Source organism: Ovis aries, chromosome 20, assembly GCF_016772045.2.
Source record: "Ovis aries strain OAR_USU_Benz2616 breed Rambouillet chromosome 20, ARS-UI_Ramb_v3.0, whole genome shotgun sequence".
In the NCBI taxonomy this organism is placed as follows: Eukaryota; Metazoa; Chordata; class Mammalia; order Artiodactyla; family Bovidae; genus Ovis; species Ovis aries.
The window spans coordinates 12,473,068-12,500,833 of NC_056073.1; the positions used below are offsets into that span (position 1 = coordinate 12,473,068).

The 27,766-nt window shown below is 41.5% G+C and overlaps 1 protein-coding gene across 6 annotated transcripts in view; it reads right to left on the reverse strand.

Annotated features, from left to right (window-relative positions):
• BTBD9 (BTB domain containing 9) overlaps positions 1–26,157 on the reverse strand; it is a 414,784-nt gene extending 388,627 nt beyond the window's left edge. For 2 of the 6 annotated variants that reach the window (XM_027958482.3, XM_042237502.2), the window contains exon 1: positions 25,975–26,157. Coding sequence is in view for 2 of the 6 variants with exons in the window: in XM_060403161.1 (XP_060259144.1) it covers positions 4,207–4,209 (3 nt within the window). In the remaining 4 variants the exon portion in view is untranslated. Of the gene's footprint in view, positions 1–4,206; positions 10,208–25,608; positions 25,806–25,974 lie in introns of those variants that run through there. The other 4 variants (XM_060403161.1, XM_060403160.1, XM_042237504.2 and 1 more) reach the window with 3 other exon arrangements.
• Between the last annotated feature and the right edge of the window lie 1,609 nt (positions 26,158–27,766).

Here is a 27,766-nt window from a genome sequence, read left to right on the forward strand (position 1 = left end):
TTCTAACCACTAAAAAGAAATAATTACATAACATGACAGAGGTCCTAATTATTGTATCATGGCAATCAAATTATAATAAATAAATGTAGCAAATCAACATGTTGTACATCTTGAATTTATAGTTATATGTCAAATATATTTCAATAAAAGTAGCCATCAATTTTGAAATTAGCAAGATCATTTGAAACATATTCTATTATTAACAACAAACTTTCATATTAAAGGCATTAAAATGACTTCAGACTATACTACAAAGCTACAGTAACCAAAACAGTACAGTACTGGAATAAAAACAGAAATATAGATCAATGAAACAGCATAGAAAGCCCAGAAATAAACCCATGCACCTAAGGTCAATTAATCTATGACAAAAGAGGCAAGAATATACAATGGAGAAAAGGTGGTCTCTTCAATAAGATAAGCAATGCTTGAAAAACTAGACAGTTACATGTAAAAGAATGAAATTAGAAAATTCTCTAACATTATACACAAAAATATACTCAAAATTGATCAAAGACCTAAATGTTAAGGCTGGACACTATACAACTCTTAGAGGAAAACAGGCAGAACACTCTTTGACATAAATGGTAGCAGTATCTTTTCTGATTCACCTTTCAGAGTAATGAAAATAAAAACAGGAACAAACAAATGGGACCTAATTAAATTTTATAGCTTTTGCAGAGCAAAGGAAATCATGAACCAAAAAAACGACAACCAACAGACTAGGAGAACATATCTGTAAACGAAGCAACCAACAAGGGATTAACCTCCAAACTATATAAACAGCTCATGCAGCTCTTTGTCAAAAAACAACTCAATCTTAAAAAAAGGACAGAAGAATAGGCATTTCTCCAAAGACAACATACAGATGGCCGAAGTATATGAAAAGATGTTCAACACCATTAGTTTTTAGAGAAATGCAAATGAAAACTACAGTGAGGCATTAACCTCACATCAGTCAGAATGACCATCATCAAAAAGTCTACAAACAATAAATGCTAGAGAGGGGGTAGAGAAAAGAGAACACTCCTACACTGTTGGTGGCAATGCAAATTGGTACAACCACCTTGGAGAACAGTACAGAGGTTCCTTAAAAATAAAGGAAAAGCTAAAAACAGAACTACCAAATGATCCAGCAATCCCACTACTGGGCATGTATCTGGAGAAAACCATACTTTGGAAACATATATGCATCCCAAAGTTCACTGAAGCACTATTTTCATTAGTCAAGACATGAAGGTGAAGGTGAAGTCGCTCAGTCGTGTCCAACTCTTTGTGACCCCGTGGACTGTAGCCTACCAGGCTCCTCCGTCCATGGGATTCTCCAGGCAAGAATACTGGAGTGGGTTGCCATTTCCTTCTCCAGGGGATCTTCCCGACCCAGGGATTGAACCCAGGTCTCCCGCATTGAAGATAGACGCTTTAACCTCTGAGCCACCAGGGAAGCTAGTCAAGTCATGGAAGCAACGAAATGTCCATTGACAGAGGAATGGATGAAGAAGATGTGGTACATATACACAATGGAATATTATTCAGCCATAAGGACAAAATAATGCCATTTGCAGCAACATGGGTGGACCTAGAGATTATCACACTAAGAGAGTAAGTCAGAGAGAAACAAATATCATCTGGTATCACTCATGTGGAATTTAATTTTTACAAATGAACCTATTTACAAAAAGACTCCCAGATTTTGAAAACAAACTTATGGTTATCAAAGCAGAAATGTGAGGGAGAAGGGATAAATTAGGAACTTGAGACTTAGATACACACACACACACTACTATACATAAAACAGATAACCAACAAGGACCTATTGTAGAGCACAGGGAACCCTACTCCATATTCTGTAATAACCTACAGGGTAAAGAATCTGAAAAATAATAAATATATGTAAATATACAGCTGAATCACTTTGCTGTACACCTGAAACTAACACAACATACAGTAAATCAAGTATACTCTGATATATGTATATATTTTAAAGGCAGAAAATTAAAGCAAAGTAACAATCCATTAAATAGTAACAAATTAACAATTTTGTAGTAGGGACACAGAAAGTTCAGTTCAGTTGCTCAGTCATGTCTGACTCTTTGCGACCCCATGAATCCAGCACGCCAGGCCTCCCTGTCTATCACCAACTCCCGGAGTTCACTCAGACTCACGTAGATGGAGTCGGTGATGCCATCCAGCCATCTCATCCTCTGTCATCCCCTTCTCCTCCTGCCCCCAATCCCTCCCAGCATCAAAGTCTTTTCCAATGAGTCAACTCTTCACATGAGGTGGCCAAAGTACTGGAGTTTCAGCTTTAGCATCATTCCTTCCAAAGAACACCCAGGGCTGATCTCCTTTAGAGTGGACTGGTTGGATCTCCTTGCAGGCCAAGGGACTCTCAAGAGTCTTCTCCAACACCACAGTTCAAAAGCATCAATTCTTTGGCGCTCAGCCTTCTTCACAGTCCAACTCTCACATCCATACATGACCACTGGAAAAACCATAGCCTTGACTAGACGGACCTTTGTTGGCAAAGTAATGTCTCTGCTTTTCAATATACTATCTAGGTTGGTCACAGTTTTTCTTCCAAGGGACACAGAAAGTACTTCTAACCTAATAATAATGGTTATCTATACCAGGTAGCTCAGTGGTTAAAAAGAAAAAAATCTACCTGCAATGCAGGAGATATAGGTTCCATCCCCGGGTCAGGAAGATCCCTTAGAAAAGGAAATGGCAATCTACTCCAGTATTCTTGCTGGAGAAATCCCAAGGACAGAGGAGCCTGGCTGGTTATAGTCAATGTGGTCACAAAAGAGTAGGACAGGACTGAACAACAAGAACAATAACAAATAATACTGAGGACTTAAGTATAAGCTAGGCAGAGTCCTTAGCATTTTACACATACCATGCTACCCAGTATTGAAATAAGTGGATTAAGCACATACTGTTCTTTTGTTTAACAGGAAAAATTGAAGGACAGACAAGATTAGGCAACAAGTCCAAGGACACAGACAATAAATAACATATTTAAACCGAAGTCTGTCAAAGTTCTGAACTTACTAGAGCTATGCTGTAGTAATACCGAAGAAGTCAGAAATGATTCTCTCTCTGACTACTAGACCTGCTAATTAGCTCCTCAGACTAGCAGTTCTCGAATTTTTTTTTTAAATACACTCTATTCAGACAGGTAAAACATGCTATTGTGTTAAAAAAAAAAAAAAAGGCAGTGTCATTTTTTAATCCAACTTTTTAAACTACAATGTTTTAAAACTCTACTGAAAAATTACAGACCAAGAATATTAATACAAATATGCATCAATATACACTATAGTTAACTAGCTAAACAACTTGTAACAAATTAAATTGATAATAACAAGACTAAACAGTAACTTATAGGGGAAGAACAGAAATAACTTGAAAAATACAACCAACTCAACAGTGATATGTATCTTTTCAAAAATATAAAATAACTGTAACTTATGCATGTTCACATGTGGAAAAGGAGTTCTATAATGCTGCTACAGACTGCTTAAGTTAGACTTCTTAGTAGAACACCAAATCAGAATCTTTTATGAACTCTAGTATTATGCTAACATGGATTTATGAATGCCACATTGTGCATATTCTTAATACTTCCCTTGTACGGTCATTAACAAGGTGCCAAAGGATATATAAACAAAAGACTATGAGATCTCCTGACATTTGCCAGTATTTTCTCATCAAGGCCTACCAGTGACCTTGGGCCATATTTTAAGAAGCATTTTCCTCGACTGGGCAATGCTCCTGGCTTAGTTTGGCAATGACATCTAATTCTGTGGTGGCTGCGAGAAGCTACTCTATTATTCAATCACAAAATATCTGAGACTCCCAAAGCAAATATGGCCCAATATATACAATAATTTGCAGTATTATTATTTTCTATTCAGTACTTCAGTTTCTCTAAATCCAGTCTCTAATTAAAACAATCTTTCCCAAATACCTTCAAACAAAAGCATTCAAATCAGGTATCCTAAAACAAAATAACAAGTGACCCAAGTGAGTTTCATCCCATTAATATTATTATATTATATTTCCCCAAATATTGAAGCTTGTTTCTTCTTTCTTCCCTACAGAGTACCTTCTTGAGTTTATGCTTCAAAGGTACAGAAACTCACCACCGGATTTTATTAACCTATTTACCCAAAGACCTACGTTATTCAGTCACCAACCTACCATTGGTCTCTCAGCTCTTGTTCGTGCCGCTGTGTAACTCCCTATAAGACAACCCTCTGTAAGACAGAAATGACAAGTCACAGACTCCAACTGGCTATCATTTATAGATCTCAGAATTTATATAATTATCCTTTTTGGGGTTATCAGTCTTACTGATCTCAAGTCTATTGAAAATTACATGAACTGTACGCTAGGAACAGAAAAATAAATGCACCAAGAGCCTAAAAAAAAACAATGAAAAAGTCATAATGAATACAGAGGTTATTAGTTGTAATAATATTTGAAAATACAGGACAGCCATTTCTTTTTAATTTCTTCAGTGGCACCTTATGGGTCTGTAATATTCTTGCTCAGATTTAAATTATATGATATTTTCCTAATTAATAAAGGTTATTATAGCATGAACTCCCATTAAAGCAGTGGAATCATCAATTGCAACAATTTAATTTCCTTGTAGTGAAGCTACTGTGAACATTTGGATTATTGTCTGGGTAAAGGAAATTGGCTTTTCCTTGTAGATGTTATAAAAATGTTCTGCTGTGCATACTCTGATGCAGTTTGTTAAACCCTGCTATCTTGGCTATCTTCTGAGAAAACTGAAATAAAAAAAGATCAACTAAGAAATCAGTCCACCTACAAATCTTGATTTACAAATTTATCTGTTGCCATTCTAGCACACAATCTAAAGGACATGTTCACAAATTATACTAGTCTTCCTTTTGCCCCCCCCCCCCCCCCACATATAATTCCTTCCCTTTGGTTTTATGAGCATTGTCTTTGTTCCTCCAACATACCATTCTCTTCTGCAATGAAAAGAAAGAATAAAACTCAGAGATAACTATCCTCATATAGTCTAGTAGTTACTGTCCAAAATAAGACCCACTGACCCAAATCTATGGCTTAGGCCAAGTCAAAATTAAAGTTACTCAGTCCTGTCCAACTCTTTGTGACCCCATGAACTATACAGTCCATGGAATTCTCCTGGCCAGAACACTGGAGTGGGTAGCCATTCCCTTCTCCAGCAGACCTTCCCAACCCAGGGACTGAATCCAGGTCTCCCGCATTGCAGGCGGATTCTCTGACAGCTGAGCCACCAGGGAAGCCCTTCTACAGCCAAAGCCAAATTATAGCATATACATAGAATAAGGGGATGAATAGCACACATCAAGAAAATGACTCATTTTAGGAACAAAAAATTTAGGCAGAGAGTTCAAGAAATCCACATCTCTTACAATTAGGGGAAAAATGGACTTCTCCTGTAAAACTGTCATCTTTCATGATCCAAACTTAATCCCACCCTAGATCTTCCACAAACCCCCGTGAATATACAACCATGTGGCCTGCCTGTATGTGCACTCCTCTGGTGCACATGTAAACTCCACCGGCCTGTGGAAGAATAAAATGTATTAGAAGAGAATAATGCATGCTTCTCCCCTTCTGTCTCAGAACAAAAACTCTAAAGGGTAGTGGATAGGCTTTCTGTATTCTGTGCACTAATACCCCCAAGATGCTACTGAATAATTGATAAGCTTATGATTAGACTGCTATTCTCAGTTCTGAACAATATTCATAGGCCAAATTTAATTCACATCTAATACTGAATTCTGCCTCTTTTATCGTCATCAAAATATGCATCAAGGCTGTTCTCTGTTTCTTAGAATTCCATCAGTTGATTCTTTACTTGAAGTCATAGTCTTGGTATGTGACCAGCTCAACCACAGTACCAACTTGGGATGTCACTGACACAAATTATCATAGCCCATCAAGAAAAGCTACCAGGACCATGCCTTTATAAGAGAAGCAAGCCTCCAATGTAGGCATGTTTAGGAATATAATCAGAAATAATTATATTAACACAAGAGGAAGAGATGCTAGTTATACTTCATATAAATAGACTACTTTCTTATTGCTATTTCTAAGAGAAAAAATAAACTGCAATTAATGAAACTTATAATGTTAAGATGGAGTTCATTTAGTTTAATGCCATCATATTATCTGACAAACATAAAATGATCAAATGTAGCAGAAATCCTGCAATAGACAAATGCCTGCAATCTATTTCCTTCTCCAAGTTTATAAAAGAAGCTTATGTTTTACTTGGCTAACAGGGTGGCGTCAGCTGCTGATAAGGAATGTTCATAAAATACTTCCTTCGTTGCGCTATGCCTATGGGTAAATCTAAAGTAACCCATATGCCCTGTGGAGAAGGAGGGCTTTAAATAATGGAAGAAGGCAGCTTTTTAAGGATATTAAATGAAAGCTGTTCCATGTAGACAAGATGGCAAAGGCTGTGAACCTGAAAAGGAAGTGTGCTTTGAGTAACAACAGGAAAGAAACAGAAACAGACAAGCAGTATGGTAGAATCTCGCACTATAACATCTGTCTAAACTAAGAGGCCTTCAAGGGAACACAGATCAGGGACTGGGACATAGTTCTGCTGGGTAAAATCTGAGCAAATCATTTCGAGTTTCTGAGGTTCATCTTCTGTCTTAGAAAAGGAGCGGATGGAGTTAGGCCACATCCTGTGGTCCCTTCAAGTCCTAAATCTCTATGTAACTAAATCATATGTGTAGGATCAGTGACCTCACGTGACTGTTGGAAGGATAACTGGTTCAGCTTTTTAGAGGTTAGCTTAGCACAATCTGTCAAATTTTTAAATATATATTTCCTATAATCCAGCAACTGTGCTTCTAGAATATTTAATTCAGCATTGCTTGCAATAGCAGACAGGTGAGGGGAAGGGTGATAAATTGCAATGCATTCATACAATACAGCCATTAAGAAGAAGGGAACAAATCAAAAGTTCTGACCGGAACTCCATAACACAGTAAGTAAAGAGGACAGGCTTTAGTTCAATAGGATTCAACTACATAAACATATGTAAGTGTATGTATACATTTAATAAGGCACTTAAATATCTACTGAATGAATTAAGTAAATACACATATTGGAAAAAAGAACTGTAAAGCCACACACCAACTACTAACAGCAGTAAGTAACCTCCCAGGATGGGGTGGGACTTAGGGGACGGAAGGGAATAAATAGGAAAGTTTATGTTTAAACTCAATGCACTTCTGAAGAGTAGCCTTTTTTTTTTTTTTAAATTGGAGTACAACAGCTTTACATTGTTGTGGTATTTCCTTCTCTTAAAATAAGAATCAATTTACCTTTTATTTAAATATTTCAAAAAATTTTAAGAAGCGGAACCTTTAAAAACTGATGAAATATCTGTTTATCTAAAGGAAGCCTCCCCCCTCCCCCCACCACCAAACAAAAGGATGAAAACAATGATATAGATGATCTCTGACCTGCTATACTTTTCTGAGAGGTAACTTGAGAAGAAAAGAGCAAACATTGATGGAACAGATTTTTAGTACATAAGAGATTTTTAATAGCTAAAATATGCCAAAACAAAATCCTGGAGGGCAGTGACTAGGTCTTTCTCGCATCCCACAAGGACAATGTTCAACAAACAAATATCACACTGGAATGAAATGAACCACACAGGTTGGAGACACAAACTTGGGACTCCAAGTCACTCTCAGGAGCTGATTATAAAAATACATGTGCACATCTTAAAAATCTCTCTCAACAGTTTACAACCAAATGTTTTCATTAAGACATTCTGCCCACCCCCCCTAATATTCAACAGGCGTTTGGTTTCCAAATTTCCACTTCGCTAATCAAGGCTATATTCCGTATCACACTTTGCTTGTTGTTTCTCATATTTTTCAAGTATTTTAAAAGTTAAAACAATTATTATGCAGCACCTTTCTTGGTGTTCTCTTCCTAAGCGTCTCGTGATTTATGGTTTTTCTATTGCAAACTCTATAGATGCTTCAAGAATGTAAACAAGCATTAACAACAAGATAGTCCTGAGAGTTAACATTCCGGTAAAAAATCTTTGCTATATCACTATTTTATTTTTCCATCCACAAAAACGTAGACCACCAGCTGACGTGCTTTGTAGTGCACAGGTCTGCACTCTCAGAACAGAGGAAGGATAGGGCTGTTCTTTCCACATGCCAGTATTATTTAGCTTGTTGGGATAAGCCCGTGTTGCTTTTTCTAAGGGGAAGGACTGAAGGAAAGCAAGTGTTTGGTAAGAATGAAAAGTTCACAAAGGAAATGACTCACACAGCTCAGTTCCAGGTATATTTGCTTCTCAGCTAATATTCAACTCAACAAGCAATTGGGTGTCGCCTAGCTACAGGGTGAAGAAAGTTAACAGGTGATGAGCATTACCCATAAATACAAACTTGAAGAGCTAATTGCTTTTCTCCTGTGCTGTAACACCTGTAACTTAAAGTGATCACTACTGTTTGTTCTCCAATCTTACCCCTTTCACAATTAACAGAAGATGGCATTCCAAAAACAAGTAATGTATAGGTTTTAGAATTCTTAAGTGTTTCCCACTGAAACAACATTCCAACATCTGGTGGCCAGTCACAAATGCATCTTTATTCCCAAAAGTACTTAAGGATCAGACCACTCTGGAAACTACCCATAACACTATACAAAAATGCTGAGTCTCAATGTGGGAAGAAAAAAAAAAGATACCTCATTTAGCTTCAGGGAGATAGGAGAGAAAATTTTTCTCCACTTGCCCATGCTTGCTGGATAAGACCCAGGAATTACCACTCTGCCTTCTTCACTGGTTTCATCTGCAGATTTTTCAGCAGGTTCTCCCTCTCTCCACTCAGCAGGACAGAATTTTCATGCACTCTCCTGCCCCCTTGGAGTTGCACTAGCCAAAATGGTACCTAGTCACTGAACCCTTGAATTCATGGCTAGTCCAAGTTGAGACATGCTATAAAATAAACACTGTATTTCAAAGACTTATGAAAACATCTTACTTATTTTTTCACACTGAGATGTTGAAATGACAATACTTTAGATATACTAGGCTTAATAAAAATATCTCTAAATTAATTTGACCTGTTTTTCTTTCCTTCATCATGACTATTAAAAAGTTTCAATTACAAACACAGCTTGCATTTGTAGCTCCCATCATGTTTCTCCTGGCAGAACTGCTTATAAATTGTATTAGAAAAGGGAGTAAAAAGTATCCAGAGTCACACTGCCCGAATTCAAATCGTGGCACCAGTATACTTATTACTGTATAACCCTTGACACAGTGGGTTTCTAAGCCTTGTTTTTCTAAGCCTCCATGTTTTCTTCTATAAAATGTGGTGGTACTAAAGTACTATATCTTATAGGACTGCTGGTAGAATTAAGTAAGGTAAAACAATTACTATGGTGCCTGACACATAATAAATGTTCAGTATTAACCACTATTACCACTCCATTATACTATTATTATTATTCGCTAATACATGAGGGGGGAAAAGGACAGAGACAAGTGGATAAAAAAATGGAAAGAGGGCACAAACACAGACAGTCCAGAGAGAATTTCGCGTTTCTCTTCCAAAGACACAGCACCCATAGAGACCCACACTACTCAGCGGCAGCATCTGAGTATTTCCAGTACACTTTCTTCCACATGAATGTGTCAGAGGACATGCAAACACACAATTAAAAGGGCATGGCCATTACTGCAGCAGTTTGATGAAGCTTAGCTTGGACACCAGGAGACAGATTTGCTAACAAGGTAGCAGCCAAGTATACTCCTTGGCTACTGGTAACCTCACTCGTAAATGAGAAGAAAGGGTTAAAGTTCTCTGAAGTCCCTTCCAACTACTGAACACTCTTCTCTCTTTCCAAAATGGTTGCAGAGCAAAGCCAGCTACATCAGAGGTCCAGACCACCACATAAACACCCAACTTAAGCACAGACGCTGCCTTACCACCACTTGTCCAGCCTATAGTGAAAACCAGGGATTTGGAATTGTTGGCTCTTCTGAGATTTCATTGTCTTCTCTCATACAATCAAGCTTTTACTACTGGAAATTCTTATATTCTCCTCATCTGGCTAAATTCGCCTGCTCTTCGAGGTTCAGGAACAGACCTCACACCCTTCAGCAACAGCCTTCACTGATACTGCTAGTCTGCGTCAGGTGTCTCTCTTATGTGCTTTGAAATCAGCTTGTTTTCCTCCATCACTGCCCCATCAACAGCATCCAGTGATCTTGTTAGTGATTTGTCTTATTAGTAAGCAAACTTCCAGAGAGTAATAACGAATTCATGCAACAAATACTGAATTAATGTCTTAGTCCTCTTTACATTCCCAGTAGCTAATACAGTTTCTAGCATATTTAAGCCCTCAAAATTAACCAAAAAAGGCCATATAGATATTAACATCTCTCTTCCCTGAATTCCAGACCTCAACATCCCACTGCCTAGTTTATCTCTCTACTTGGTTACCTCAAAAGTACTTCAAAATTCACTTTGTCCTCCCTACACATCTCTGCCACTAAAAAACCTGCCCTACAATGTTCCCCAGCTCTGTGAACCCAATTATGGAAACCAGAATGACATCTACTTCAACCTTACCTCCCATACCTAATCTATCAGCAAGCCTTTTAATTTTACCTCCTAAATGAGCTCTCAAACTCATTTACTTCTTGGCAACTTCATTCTAGTCCACACCACCCTGCCTCTCACTCAGACCATCTTTCTAACCCATCTCTCTGTTTTTACTCCAAACTGTCTCCATACAGCAACCAGACTGAATGTCACATTCTAAAACTGATTATGAACTCTTTCCCTCAAACCCTCCATGACTCTCATCCCCACTTAAATACCTTCAGTGGCTTCCCAAGCCTCTAAATACAAGAGAAGGAAAAACACTTAACTAGGCCTTGGAGGCTTATGGAGTTTGGCTCCCTTATGACTCCACAGTCATTTCCCTAATGTTCCTTGGCACAAGATAAGCTCCCTCAGACCACAGGGCTTTGGCATAGTTATAGTCAATCCTGTAATCAGGCAACCTTATATGAGACACTCCAGTCAACTGGAGAGGTTCTCCTGCTGGCTTTGAAGAAGTTGTCAGGTTGTGAGAGAGCCCTGTAGTTAAGACCTGAAAGTGGCCTCTAGGAGCTGAGAGGGACCCCCCGCAGACAGCCAGTAAGAAAATGAGGACCTCAGTCATTCTGCTAACAACCAAAGAGCCTGGTGGAGGACCCTAAATCTCAGATGAGACCACAGCCCCTGCAGTCCCCTCAAAGTCAGCCTGGTAAGACCCGGAGCAGAGAATATAGCTATCCCATGCCTGGACTTCTGACCTACAGAAATTATCATGAGGGGCTGCAGTTTCAAGCTCTCAGTTTGTGGCACATCAACCCTATCAGACTCAACGCCCACTTTTTATAAAAATTTTGCTATATTGCCTACTGTCCTGTAATAAAATTCATAGATTGAGAACCTACTAGTTACTTATAAAAAATACATTAGCTATAAGGGAGAGATTTTTTAATAATTTATAATAAAATAATATGCATTTCAACCAAATTAGAAAACCAAACTGTCTCTATAAATTTTCATAATGCCTTCTGAGGAGAGAGTCCATAATCATAGCTTCTGCTTGCCAGGACACTGTATCTAGAACACACTGACTCAAAATTAGGATATTTAATCTTAAAATGCTTACTACTTGCTAATTTTGTTTCTTTACACATCATGTTGTAAAGGATGTCTTTGAAAATCACAGTAGCATAATATTGTTGTTCTAACCTTTTCCCAAAATGGACTTAAGAAGGTTTGAAAGCCTCAAAATTTCCTTTTATCCCTCCTCCTTCTCAATTATTTAGTACTCACTGGGCACGTGATACTGTTATTTGAAATTAATTTTCACACTTAAATAGACTTTTAAAGCTTCTAATTAATTTCCCAACTCTCGTTTTTTAGATGTGAACAGAGAATCACCGTCATCTAGCGGCTCATTATACACACTATAAAATATTTCACCCCAGCTGTGAAGCTGGCCATAGTAAATACATTTTGTTGCCTTAATCAAGATTTATGATAACATAATAATGTAATTTTTAAAGGCCACATGCCAAATACTCTCTAAATTAATAAAAATACTTAGTACTTAACCTATAACACACTTTAAAATCATCACAGTCTCGCAGGTAGCTCTGAGCCTTCGTGCCCAGGGCTAGTAACAACTGATGGAGAGCCTGTCACTGAGCCCATTTACTTGATTTATTTTACAGTAGCCTTCTAAGGCCACATACATAATGGGTACACACTGTGTGATGGGAAAATAAATTATTTAGTCTGGGCAACCGGACAGTGTTACCACTAAGTTATTAATTCACTGAGAGGGGGAAATACCCTGAATAGCCTTTTTTCATACCCAATAGCAACACTATTTAGTAACTATTTACAGATTCCCAGGAGCCTAGAGCTAGAAAGGACTTAAGGATCATAACCATGGTTTTTTACAAATGAGGAAACTGAGAAAACTGTCCAAGCTTACAGCCATCAGTGGCAGAAACTAGGATAAGGTAAGGGGAGATAAGGCTATGGGTTCTAAATCTCCTCAACCAGAAAATGGGGATAACCACAACCCTGGTAGGGTGGTTACGAAGATGCAGTGAAATAATATAAAACACATGAAGGATACAGTATATGCTTGACACATAATACCGCAGAACTATCCTTTTCTTGCCCTGGGCTTCCTCCACTAATTTGCCCTATCACATTTTTTATTTGTTTTAACCAAACATCATTTAGGATGATGTACATTTGGCGATGATCTTCTGACAGGTATACTGCTGCTGCTGCTAAGTCGCTTCAGTTGCGTCCAACTCTGTGCGACCCCATAGACGGCAGCCCACCAGGCTCCCCCGTCTCTGGGATTCTCCAGGCAAGAACACTGGAGTGGGTTGCCATTGCCTTCTCCAATGCATGAAAGTGAAAAGTGAAAGTGGAGTCGCTCAGCCGTGTCTGACTCTTAGTGACCCCATGGACTGTAGCCCACCAGGCTCCTCCGTCCATGGGATTTTCCAGGCAAGAATACTGGAGTGGGGTGCCACTGCCTTCTCCAAGGTATACTGCATTGATATACAAATTAGAGCAAACTGTATATTTCATTCATGAACAGAAGGACTCACTAGGAGGCTGCAGAGGAAGCAGCTGACTCCAAGCTTCAGGAGTTAAGCCTATACCCCTCAACGGTTTAAAATACTTTCAGCTTGCTGGACTGAGCCCATATCAGCTTAGCAAAGGTGGACAGCATATAGGCCAGCTTTTTGAAATTATTTAATTTTTTGGTTGTGCTGGGTCTTCATTGCTGCACACGGGCTTTCTCTAGCTGCGGTGAGCAGGGGCTCCTCTCTGGTCGTGGTGCATGGGCTGCACACTGTGGTGGCTTCTCCCAGGGCGGAGCACAGGCTCTGGGCACTTGGGCTTCAGTAGTGGTGGTGCACAGGTTTTAGCTGCCCGCAGCATCTAGAATCTCCCCAGACCAGGGGTCAAACCCATGCCTACTGCACTGGCAGGTGGATTCCCATCTACGGCACCACCAGGGAAATCTTATGTCAGTTTTTCAATACTGTACTTTACACAAAGTTTCTAATTCCTTTTCCAGTATTTACTCAACTTTTCATAAGCTTATCTTTACCCACGGTCACCTCTTCCTAACTTGCAATTCACTCCTGAATCCACTAAAGTCTCATTGTCAGCCCATTGCTCCACTGAAACCGTTCTTATCAAAGCCATTAATAACCTCTTAATTGGAATAGATTCCAGCTATGTTAGAAATAAAGCTAATAAGATGCAAAAATTTTAAAAATATCCAACAGTGGGCAGGGGACACTGTCCTGGCCTGGGGCACAATGGTGCCAGCTCAGTTCTGGATGATACAGATGGGTCACCTTGCTACCTACAACTTATGCCCATGGGGCCTGGGCCTCCCCAAGCAGCAGCCCCCATGCTTCACGTAGGGCAATTCACAAGCTGAAAGGCCAGGAAGGGCTTCTGAAAGTCAAATGGCTACTGGAGGGACTTCCTTGGCGGTCCAGTGGCTAAGGCTCCACACTCCCAATGCAGGGGGCCTGGGCTCAACCCCTGCTCAGGGAATTAGATTCCACATGCCACAACTAAGATGCAGCACAGGCAAATAGATAAATTAGCTTAAAAAAAAAGAAATTCAGGGGAAAAAGAAAGAAAGATCAACGAAACTTAATTTATAAAACCTTGCTTCACATTTCAAAAAATACTACCTTTTCTCCAAAGCATCCTTCCAGAAAATATGGTGAATACACAAGTCAGAAACACTACAGCACGTGCTACAACAAAGGTAATCGATTTCAGCTGAGAAAACGACTTCATATGACAGATCCATGGTTGTTTCAAAACATGTCTACAAACTTTTTACATCCTCCCCAAAACGGTGGAGCCTAAAAGGCTTTCCTTGAATGTGGGTTGGACTCAGTGACCCACTTACAACAAAGAGAATGTTGTGGCACTGTGTCGTCAAGATAGGGTATATAAGGCATGTGGTTTCCTCTTGTATCACTTACTCTGGGTAAAGCCAGCTGACATGCTGCGAGGATAATCAAGCAGCCCTACAAAGACCTGAGGCTGCAGCCATCACGGAGGCAGATCCTCCAGCCCCTTTCAAGTCTTTAGATGACCTGTCACAGAATGTCTACAATTGAGTCAGAATCCACCCAGCTAAATTTCTCACCCATAGGTACTGTTAGATGAGAAATATTTGTCATTTTAAGCTGCTAAATTTAGAGGTAATTTGTTACATGTCATGTTCAGTCACTTCAGTCCTGTCCAACTGTGCAATCCCAGGCTCCTCTCTCCATGGAATTTTTCAGGCACGAATACTTGGGATTTCTCAGGCACAAATACTGGCATGTATTGCCATTTCCTCCTCCTCGGGGCCTTCCAGACCCAGGGATCAAACCTGCATCTCCTGTACTGCAGGCAGATTCTTTACAGCTGAGCCACCAGAAAAGCCCCAATTTGTCACATAGCAATAGATAACAAATACAGGGTTTAATATTTATCCATTTTATAATTTTAACTTTACTTAAAACTTTATTATGAAATTAGTGGAAATCAACTATGCTTTACAAAGATAATTATAGTCACTATTCCCAGGAATGAATAAAATTGGACTCAAAAGGTATCAGAATAAGAACATCAAACCAGAAGTAGAATATATACACAAGTATCTAGCTTGTAAATAGATTTAAAAAATAAACACTTGCGTGAGTGAAAGGAATAAGTGGTGTGGAAAGAAAGACGATTAGCTGAGAAATTTCAATTTGGGGTGAAGCACCAAGTCATTTTTCACTAAGTGATAAAAAAGGAGTTCTGAATTTACTTTAAATGTCATTAGCTTGGAAAAGTACAACTCTTCCTCCAGAAGACTGCACCTATGCATAGAGAATGGGAAATCTGAATGTTTATGTAAAATAACCTGTCAGTCAACCAAAAACTTTTGGGTCAAATATAGCAGGTCTTCACAGAAAAATCCGCATGGGGGCCTTTAATTGTCTACCTCATTTTCTTCTCCATTTCTAACAATATTATCAAATTGTTTCAATCATTCAGGCAGTTATTAAAAGTCTTACTTCTCAAACAACTTCCCCCAAATCAGCAGACACAAGATTGGATTTCTTCATCTAGATATTTCCCTGCTAGGGTCCCACGCTGAGGGCACTGAAGAGTGCGGCTGTGGAGACCAAGCATGGGGCTGCACACTTGTCCCACCTCACTGGTAACAAACACAGGCAAACTGTTCTCCCCACTCTGAAACCCAGCTGCCTAATTAATAAAAGAGGATAATATCCAATTATGAGTAGAAAAGGCCTAGCATAATGCAACCACTTGATAAACAGTGGCTGACCGTTTTTGCTTCTATGCACTATATTTCCAACGGAGAAGGCAATGGCACCCCACTCCAGTACTCTTGCCTGGAAAATCCCATGGATGCAGGAGCCTGGTGGCTACCCTGGGGTCGTAAAGAGTTGGACATGACTGAGCGACTTCACTTTCACTTTTCTCTTTCATGCACTGGAGAAGGAAATGGCAACCCACTCCAGTGTTCATGCCTGGAGAATCCCAGGGACGGGGGAGCCTGGTGGGCTGCGTCTATGGGGTCACACAGAGTCAGATGCGACTGAAGTGACTTAGCAGCAGCAGCAGAAGCAACTATATTTCCAAACCAAGAAAACAAGGACACAGACTGCCAGAACATTTTCTGTGTCACATAAAGACCCAAAAGGTAGCCCAGGAGATTAATAAGGATTTATGATACACTATAATTTCCGGAATATTATAAAAGCTTACAAGCTGAAATCGAAACTGAACACTCGGGTGTTCAAATATTAGAGAACCTAGACTGTGATCAATATTTATATAACATATCATATTCTATTTTGTTGTTCAGTAGCTTAGTCATGTTTGACTCTTCCCAACCCCATGGACTGTAGCCTATCAGGCTCCTCCATCCATGGGATTTTCCAGGCAAGAATACTGGAGTGGATTACCATTTCCTCCTCCAGGAGATCGTCCCGACCCAGGGATTGAACCCAGGTCTCCCACATTGTAGGCAGACACTTTACCATCTGAGCCACCAGGGAGGTACAGGGAGCTTGCTTAAATCCACGTCCATCGAGTCGATGATACCATCCAGCCCTCATCCTCTGTTGTCCCCTTCTCCTCCTGCCTTCAGTCTTTCCCAGCATCAGAGTCTTTTCCAATGAGTCAATTCTTCCATCAGGTGGCCAAAGTATTGGAATTTCAGCTTCAACATCAGTCCTTCCAATGAACAGCTAGGACTGATCTCCTTTAGGATGGACTGGTTGGATCTCCTTGCTGTCCAAGGGACTCTCAAGAGTCTTCTCCAGCACCACGGTTCAAAAGCATCAATTCTTCAGCACTCAACCTTCTTTATGGTCCAACTCTCACATCCATACATGACTACTGGAAAAACTGAAAAAACTAGACAGACCTTTGCTGGAGAAGTAATGTCTCTGCTTTTTAATATACTGTCTAGGTTTGTCATTGTTTTTCTTCCAATGAATGCCTTTTAAATTTCATGGCTGCGGACAAATAAAGTCTGTCAGCGTTTACACTGTTTCCCCACCTATTTGCCATGAAGTGATGGGACCAACAAGGCTCCCCCTGTGGCTCAACTGGTAAAGAATCTGCTTGCAATCCGGGAGACCTGAGTTCAATCCCTGGGTTGGGAAGATCCCCTGTAGAAAAGAAAGGCTACCCACTCCAGTTTTCTGGCCTAGAGAACTGTATGGATTGTACAGTTCATGGGGTCTCAAAGAGTTGGACACAATTGAGCAACTTTCACTCACTTGATGGGACCGAATGCCGCTAGTCATTTTTTGAATGCTGAGTTTCAAGCCAGCTTTTTCACTTTCCTCTTTCACTTTCATTAAGAATCTCTTTAGTTCCTCTTCGCTTTCTGCCATTAGCATGGTGTCATCTGCATATCTGAGGTTATTGATATTTCTCCCAGCAATCTTGATTCCAGCTTGTGCTTCATCCAGCCTGGCATTTCGCATGATGTACTCTGCATATAAGTTAAATAAGCAGGGTGACAACATACAGCCTTGACATACTCCTTACCCAATTTTGAACCAGTCTGTTGTTCCATGTCTGGTTCTAACTGTTCCTTCTTGACTTGCATACAGGTCTCTCAGGAGACAGGTAAGGTGGTCTGGTAGTCCCATCTCTAAAAATTTTTCACAGTTTGTTGTAATCCACACAGTCAAAGGCTTTAGCATAGTCAATGAAGCAAATGTTTTTCTGGTATTCTCTTGCTTTTTCAATGATCCATCGGACACTGGCAATTTGATCTCTGGTTCTTCTGCCTTTTCTAAATTTAGCTTGAACATCTGGAATTCTCAGTTCATGAACCGAGAGAAATATGTTTTTCTTCTCTACCAAATTATATATTATTTGACTGCTTTAAAAAATTTTTCTGGACTTCCCAGGTGGCACCGTGGATAAGAATCTGCCTGACAATGCAGGGGACACAGGTTCAATCCCTGCTCTGGGAAAATTCCACATGCCACAGAGCAACCAAGCCCGAGCACCACAGTACTGAGCCAGCACTCAAGAGCCCGAGAGCCCCAACTAATGAGACCCTGTGCCAAAACCACTTAAGTCTGCATGCCCTAGAGCCTGCACGCTGCAACTACTAAGCCTGTGTGCTGTAACGACCAAAGCCCATGCTCCACAACAAGTGAGGCCACCGCAATGAGAAGCCAGCATACTACAACACAGTAGTAGAGAAAGCCCGCACAAAGCAATGAAACCCAGCGCAGCCAAAAATAAAAATAAATAAAATTTTAAAAAATTTCTGTATATCTGTATATTCTCTCATGGCTCTAGCATACATACATAGGGCTGAAAAAATTTATCTTCAAGTCCTCAGTGTCTACTCATATTAATATTTGCTGTTGTTCAGTCACTCAGTCATGTCCAGCTCTTTGCAATCCCATGGACTGCAGCATGCCAGGCTTCCCTGTCCTTCACTATCTCCTTGAGTTTGCTCAAACTCATGTCCATTGAGCTGGTGATGCCATCCAACCATCTCATCCTCTGTCAGCCCCTTCTACTCTTACCCTCAATCTTTCCCAGCATTGGGGTCTTTTCCAATGAGTCAGCTCTTTGCATCAGGTAGCAAAAGTATTGGAGTTTCTGCTTCAGCATCAGTCCTTCCAACGAATATTCTTAATGTCTACTCATAACAATATAGTCTTAAGATTGTAAAATTCAGGCATCAGATCTTCCTTTCACAAAGGTGTATATCATGCCCTGACAAGTCGCTTCAGTCACGTTGGACTCTTTGTGACCCTGTGGACTGTAGCCTGCCAGGTTCCTCTGTCCATGGGATTCTCCAGGCAAGAATACTGGAGTGGGTTGCCATTTCCTCCTCCAGGGGTTCTTCCCAACTAAGGGATCAAATGCAAGTCTCCCACATTGCAGGCAGATTCTTTACCGTTGAGCCACCAGATCCCTAACAGAAGCCAGTGTTGGATAACCAGAGCAATAGCATTACCCTATGTGTAGCACTCTGCACAGTCTCTGGCACATAGTATATACTTAATGAACGAATGTTAGTAGAAAGAATAAATTCAGTGAACAAGAGCCAAATGAAGCATGCTGAGTAGCTAACAGGTGTAGCTACAATTTAACTCCTGAAATCTCTTTTTAATGTGTTTATATCTTTGCACAACTATTGTCTGATTTTCTTATATAGCAGTTTTCATTCCAATCCCAAAGAAGGGCAATGTCAAAGAATGTTCAAACTACCATACAACTGTACTCATTTCACATGCTAGCAAGGTAATGCTCAAAATCCTTCGAGCTAGGATTCAACAGTATGTGAACTGAGAACTTCCAGACATAGAAGCTAGATTTAGAAAACATAGAGGAACCAGAGATCAAACTGCCAACATCTGTTGGATCATAGAAAAAGCAAGCACACTCCAGAAAAACATCTACTTCTGCCTCATTGACTATGTTAAAGCCTTTGACTGTGTGGATCACAATAAACTCTAGAAAATTATTAAAGAGATGGAAATACCAGACCATCTTACCTGCTTCCTGAGAAACCTGTATGCAGATCAAGAACCAACAGTTAGAACCACGCATGGAACAACGGACTGGTTCAAAATTAGGAAAGTAGTATAGCAAGGCTGTATATTGTCACCCTGCGTACTTAACTTCTGTGCAGAGTACACCAGGCAAAATGCTGGGCTGGATGAATCACAAGTTGGAATCAAGATTGTCAGGAGAAATATCAACAACTTCAGACATGCAGATTTGTTGTTGTTCAGTCACTCAGTCATGTCTGACTCTTTGTGACCCCATGGACTGCAGCACGCCAGGCTTCCCTGTCCTTCACTACCTCCCAGAGTTTGCCCAAATTCATGTCCATTGAGTCAGTGATGCCATCCAGCCATCTCATCAAGAGGCTCTTTAGTTCTTCTTCACTTTCTGCCATTAGGGTGGTATCATCTGCATATCTTGGAATGCAGATGAGAATACCAGACCACCTTACCTGCCTCCTGAGAAACCTGTATGCAGGTCAAGCAACAGTTAGAACCAGACATGGGACAATGAACTGGTTCAAAATTGGGGAAGGAGTACATCAAGGCTGTATATTGTCACCCTGCTTATTTAACTTATATGCAGAATACATCATGAGAAACATCAGGCTGGATGAAGCACAAGCTGGAATCAAGATTGCTGGGAGAAATATCAATAACCTCAGATATGCAGATGACACCATGCTAATGGCAGAAAGTGAAGAGGAACTAAAGAGCCTCTTGATGAAAGCGAAAGAGAAGAATGAAAAAGCTGGCTTAAAACTCAATATTAAAAAAATGAAGATCATGGCATCCGGTCCCATCACTTCATGGCAAATAGATGGGGAAACAGTGGAAACAGTGACAGACTTTATTTTCTTGGGCTAAAAATCACTATGAATGGTGACTGCAGCAATGAAATTACAAGACACTTGCGCCTTGGAAGAAAAGCAATAACAAACCTAGACAACATAGTCAAAAGCAGAGACATCATTTTGCCAACAAAGTTCCATATAGCCAAAGCTATATTTTTTCCAGTAGTCATGTATGGATGTGAGAGTTGGACCATAAAGAAGGCTGAGCACTGAAGAATTGGTGCTTTTGAACTGTGGTGTTGGAAGAGACTCTTGAGAGTCCCTTGGACAGCAAGGAGATCAAACCAGTCAATCAATGGAAATCTACCCTGAATATTGGAAGTACTGCTGCTAAAGCTCCAATACTTTGGCCACCTCATGCGAAGAACCGAGTCACTAGAGAAGACCACGATGCTGGAAAAGATTGCAGGCAGAAGGAGAAGGGGACAACAGAGGATGAGATGGCTAGATGCCATCACCAACTCAATGGACATGAGTTTGAGCAAACTCCGGGAGATGGAGAAGGACAGGAAGGGCTGGCATAGTATAGCTCATGGGGTTGCAAAGAGTTGGACACAAGTGAGCAACTGAACGGCAATAGCAAAACAGAAGAACTCCCTCATAACTTCCTATCATAGATGTAGGACTAACATCTATGATATTAGCACTAACATTTGTGCTATATGAGTACACAAGACATGTAAGACCCAAAGTACATCAGCAAAGAAAGAAGTCCTTACGTTCCTGTACCCCTCCATCCACATTTCTGTGATTTTATCTCATTCTGTTTCTTTGAGTTTTGTCCCTCCTCTTGTAAACATCCCAGGTACACAAAGTATATTATTTTCTTATTCTATAAACCTTCAAAGTACCTAATAAAAGATACAGATTGTAATCTTGGCATATTTTTAAGACAGAATGTTCAGACTTTTTAAAATAAAATTTTTATTTTATATTGGGGTATAGCTGATTAACAATGTTGTCACAGTTTCAGGTGAACAGTGATGGGAGCTCAGCCGTACATATCTTGTATCCATTCTCCCCCAAACTTCCCTCCCCCCGCCCCAGGATGCCCCATAACATTGAGCAGAGTCTTGGCACTTGTTACTGACAATCATTTTCTAACTGGGCTCTCTGACATTTAGAAGAGGGCAGGGGCATCTAATTCAGAGTCAAAAGCACCTAGTTATGCCTCATCTATCTGAAAGAAATTTTCTGCAGTTATTGTGTTTATGTGTCTCTATAAAATTAGAAACAGTATCTTCTCAGTGAAACTGCAGAGATATAAGAGGATGAAGGAATGTTAATACTTGCAATCACCCACAAGGACATTGTTAAGACGCTTCAAAGGTTCGTTCAAACAATGTTATGTGCCAAGCATTATACCAAACTCTGGATGAAACAGAAATAAGAATGAGTTGAAGTTCATGGAACTGGAAAGCAGAATGGTGGTTCTCCAGGCTCTTACTTCCTTATTTTGCTCTAAACTTTCTCTGAATCCTCCATCAACCTCAATCTATTCGTTAGCCTCTATGCTGGCCCCTCTTCTTCACCAATCCTCTAAATCAGTGGTTCTCGGGAATAACAACATTAGCATCACATGGGAACTTATTCAAAACGCAAATTCAAGAGCCCCTGCCAGACTTACTGAATCAGAAACTGTGGAGGTGGGACACCAAGAAATCTGTGTCTTACCAAAGCCTCCAGGTATTTCTGATGAATGCTCAAGTTTGAGAAACCATCCAAAAGTTCCACTCCATGTTCTTTCCAGTTCTCATTCTCAACTTTTCTGGGTAGGATTATCTTCTTCCACTATCTCTGCAGCTGTAACTATTACAACAACTAACAGCAACAGCTGTCATTTATTAAGCATTTATCGTCCAAGCACTGTCCTGTTGTGTACATACTATCTTAATTGCCAAAACAATTCAAGTATTATTAACCCCACTTTTCAGGGGGAAAAAAAAAAACATAGGTTTAGAGATGCTAAGTAAGTTGTCTAAGGTTACTCAATCTAATCAACAGAGGCATAAGAAATTTGACTTTGGGTTTTCCTAACTCCAAAGACTATATTAAGTCCTAGAATGCTACTACACGTTAGCCTTGGAGGCTGTCAGTTATATGACAACTACTTCCAAAGTCTGATAAACTCTGGAGTAGAACTTCCAGTTAGCTAATGGACCTCTCTAAACTCCACACAGAGGCCTTAAAATTAACATGCCATCACTTCTTCCCTCCATTGTAAATCTGTTCCTCCTCCTGTGTTTTCTAATCTAATGTCCTCATAATCATCAGTGCCACTTTTGACCTCTCAGTCTCTCTCACCTCTAGCTGTCCATAACATTCACAGATTTTAACATCTAAAATATCTTTACAAGCTGTCCATTCCCACTGTCCCTCTTCAAGATATGGGCACCTCTGACCTACATCCTAATTGGTTTCCCTGCCTCTCCACTCTAAAGCAACTCTGCACATGAACTGCCACTTCACTTTCTGATCTGATTATTCTACCTTCCACCATTCTCTTATCACCAACACAGGATTAGTGCTGGCAGGCCTAGGCTTTTTAGAATAAAAGACTTCCTCATGATTTGGCTCCAACCATACCTTTCCTGTCTCATCACTTCTGTCATACAAGAAGCCTACAAAAAAGAACTCAAAGTTTTACCACTTAATTTTAATCTTTGGCAATTCTGCTTATACTCTCCCCTCTGCCCGGAATGATTGTTTTTCCTTTTCCATGTGGCAAAATACTAATTAACCTTCAGGGCTAAGTTCCATCATTTTTAAAGTTTTCCCTGACCCTATCAATTTATTTCCCCAGCCAAAGTAATCTATTCCTTCAGCATTTTATTTATTCCAAAAACAGTGAGCTCTTATTGTGACATGTCATGGCTAGTGTCAGTCTCCTCTGATGAACACTTGATATTTCAGGTATACTGTGTTTCCTTCACTGTCCCTGCACCCAACACAGTGCCCAGCCATAGCCATTACCCGATAAATATTTGCTGAGTTGTTAAATAATGCAACATTTGGTGTTGCAACATTACACAGGTTAGCAATTCAAGTTCAGGTTTATGCAACACTCAAAAGAAAGCTCACATTACAACAAAAGATAAAGAGTGAAGGTTCAATATTTAGCAGCAGCATCTGCAATTTTCTCAAAATCTTTTTGTCAATATTTTTGAGTATCCTTCAAATAGACTCCTTTCCCAGCTAACATGATTTGTATATTTTACAGGATCAGCAGGAACTACAAACATCACAGACCGCTATAAGAGATAATCCCAAGGAAAACTGTGTCACTGAGAGTAGCTGGATAATTGCTTTGGGTACATCATTTCAGTACATTTCCAATAGAACGGCCCCAGCAACATCAGGCAGATTTTAGAAATGAGGGCATGCACTGCTGACTAAATACATAAGATAAGCACACAGTAGTGAGGCATTTATTCAAATTAGTACTGAAACCAGAGGTATACCTGCTTTTGGTTCAACTATAATATCCTTTCATTTTAAGTAAGGATAACACTTATTCTTGTCTAAGTCTCTACTCTGAGTAACACAACTCCCATCCCTCCCAGGAAGCAGGCTCTGTTTATCAGTGGGATGCTGATAAGCCTGCCTGAGTCTTAACACTTTCCCTCCCGAACCTGCTAAACCTTCTCTCTCCAATTATCCCCTATCATGGGACATATAAGTAGCTGCAATATATTCCGCCGGTGACCAAATTTACACTATTTTCTCAAACATATGACTTATCTCTAAAAGAAAGTTTCCACTTTTTCCAAAGATGAGATCAATCTTTTCTAAGTTTGTACTGTACTTAAAGTATAGCACCTCACAGAGCACCTGTTTACAGACTGCCTCATCTAGTTTCATAATTATTTTATATAATATGCTTTATTTTCCCAGCTATACTGTTTTCACTCTTAAGGGGAAAAAGCCAGGTCTTTCAATGTCATTTGTAATCCCACAGTCCTCCTCCCACATATAGCATAACACTGGGCACAGGCAGCATATGTATTAACCACTTGAAGGACTGACATAAACGCTTGCTAAGCACTGAAACACAACTTATCCACAGTGTCACATATAATAAATATCTACTGTGTCTACTCTGTGGCAAGCACTTTTGCAGGTGCTGGAGACATGGCCCTGAAGGAAACAAATGTGATCCTGTCCTAAAAGCTACTATTGTCCAGAGCACAAAAAATATTGAAGTCTCAGTACTTGAAGAGCTACAGAGCAAGGTTATCACTGGCTCCAAGATATAAGAACTTCAAGTGACAAACATTACAGATCCTCAGTTGTGAAACTGAATCACACACTTTTTGAACTGAATGAGAAGTTACAAGTTATTGTCTTCAATTTTCTTGCACAAATCATGATTAAATTTCAGTACAGCCTATCTTTCCACCGTTTCTAGGCACTGCCTTCATCAACGATCAGAAAAGACTGACTTCCTCCCTACCTCCAATACTTTCTCCTGAGCATGGTCACTAGGCGAGGGAGTCCAAGGCACTAAGAAAGCACTGGGCTGACGATAAGCGGCACCCAATCAGGCTTATCCGACCATCAACATTTCCAGGCCACACGCTGAACAGAATCTGTGTTTTCTGCCTAGTAAATACCAAGCCTATACTTCTTTTAAAGAAAATAAAAGGCAGCGCCTCCACAGTTACTTGGCCCTAATAATGACAGAAGTACAACATGGTTTAGGGAAATAAAACAGCTGATTTATCTGGAGGAAGAACTAAGGATGTCTGTCCACCCCTTGGCCTCAAAATCTGTAGCAACAGCGTGATAAAATGCTAAGCGCCGACAAAGCTTTCAGCATGCATCAAACACGTGCACACAACTCCTGAAGTTGGAAACACCAGGCAACAAGTTGCCCGCCCCCTCTCCACAGTGACAGATCTCCTGCCCCCGGTCGTGGGTGTGTCTGACGCGGCGGGCGGGCACTGATTCACAACTCTCTCCATAACAACCGGCTCCTCCTCGGAGCCCGGCCAGGGCAGGGGCGTTGAGGGGCTCCAGCAGGGCCCAACTTATCCGAACACCAACCACTGCGTTCCCGGTTCCTCCTCGCCTTCAGTTCGCGCAGCCTCGTCTCAGACAGGATGCGAGGCTGCTCAGGGAGCCGGACTTCTCGGGCTTCAGATTCCTCGGCCCGGGAGCCTGGCAGTGCCGCCCTGAGGCCCCCCAGACGCTCCCAGACTCCCAGAACTAAAGCCTCCGCCGGCCGCAGGCTGCCGGTTTCCGGAGCGCCCGCGCCCAGGAACTGACCCTCGGCAGCCCCCGTCGGCGCTCCTTCCCTGCGCCCCGGAGTAGGCGGCTGAGGAGCTCGGAGGGGCGCGCGTCCCCGCGCCCCGGGCCCGCGCAGCAGGTGCGGCCGGGCCCCACCTCCCCCGCGAGGCCGCGGCTACTCACCCCCACGATGTTCCTCTGCGACCTCACGGCCCGCACGGACACCTCTTCCGCCCGCTCCGCGCCCTCCTCGTAGCCGCCGCCCCCTCGGCCGCTGCCGTCGCCTCCGTCCTCGCCGCCGCCGCCGCCGCCGCCGCCGCCGCCGCCGCGGCGCGCGTCCGCTCTCACGCACACCGCCGTGGCCGCGCACGCGCCTCTGCGCGCTTGCGTCACGTAGCAACCGATCGGCGGCTGGCCGGCCGGTTACACTGGTTCAGGGCCGGGAGGTCGCGTCCCGCGGCTTTTGCGGTTTTCCCGCAGCCGCCCGACACGCTGCCTTCCGGATCAAAGGGCTCCAGGGTGTGGCTGCCCTGCCGGCACCTGGCTCCCGGTGCGTTACGTCACTTTACGTCACTGTATGGCGTCACCGATCGCGTCACTACAAACAGGGTGGTCCCCGTCGTGATCGCCCGGGCACCTGTAGGGTAGACGGCAGGGTCTGCAGACTGCTGTCACGTCTGGAGCGGATCCCATCGGCTACTTTTGCGAAGTACGGCAAGGCTTTTCCAGGAACCGGGACCTTTGGGGCTGAGTGCAGGTTAATGTGAAAGAATGCCTAGTGACACTCGTTAACTCCGCAGCAACGTGCGCTGGACCCGGCCTTGGATTCCTCCGACTCTTGTTTCTTCATTTTATAAGTGAGGATAACAATACTTGTCTTACCTACGTTGTAGAATTGTGCGGCTAAAACAAAATAATGCATGCAAAAGTGCGTTTTAAAGTATAAAGCTCACTAGACTTTAAAGTATCTTTATTATAAGGAAGGCAGTCAAGCAAGAGCAGTTAAGAGCATAGACTGTGGAGTCAGGGAAACCTAGTATCAAGTCTTATCGGGAATGTTGGACGGTCAGTTCTGCTTGACCCTTGGGCTTACTGGAGGTCCGGGGTGTGGGGCTTTGGAGAGAGTGACTAGAAAGGACATAATTCCAGCCAAGGGAAGCTTCCTGAGTAAAGGTATGGAAGTGAAAGTAGACTGGAGGCAGGGAGATCAGTTATGAGGCCACTGCTGTACCCCAGATAAGAAGTGATCAGCGCCTTAACCGAAGTTTTGGCAGAGGAAATGTAAAGGAAGGGACAGATGTGAGCACTGTTAAGGTGGTAGCATTGACAGCACTGACTGTGGGATAAATGAATAGGCCAAGTTTCTAGAATGTCTGGGGTAGGTGGTGGAAACATTTAACAAGAAGTGAAGAAAAATGAATCTGGGTCATCCACCAGTTTGTAATCCAGGAAATCGTATAATGCTGATGACACCGCCAGTAGGAAGATCGGATTTGTGGGGTATGATGATGTATTCTGTGGGATTCTCCAGGAGCCTAGCAGGCTATGGTGTATTGGGTCACAAAGAGTCCAACATGACTGAAGTGACTCAGCACGCATGCATGCCACAATGATGTATTAAAAAATGGGCATGTTTGTTGGGGAAACATTCTACACTCATACACATATTACATATTTTATTAACAGATGTCACTGCACCTGCCTTAGCTCACTCCTCACTGGAGCAGTGGCTTCCTGACTGGTGAATTCGAAAGGAGAAACTGAATATGTGTAGCCCATCCATTTTTTCCCCCCTCTTTAAGGAAAGCTTCCATCAGGGAACTATCTTTGTGTACTTCTCGGATTCATCAGGAGTGAAGCCTGGGGGTGGGGTTGAGGGTGCTTGGTCCGGAGCTGCAGAGTTAATTCAAGAGTTTCGCTTTAGGAAGCTCTCTGTCCACAGGTAATATTCAATTCCAGTTTTTTCAGTTGTAGT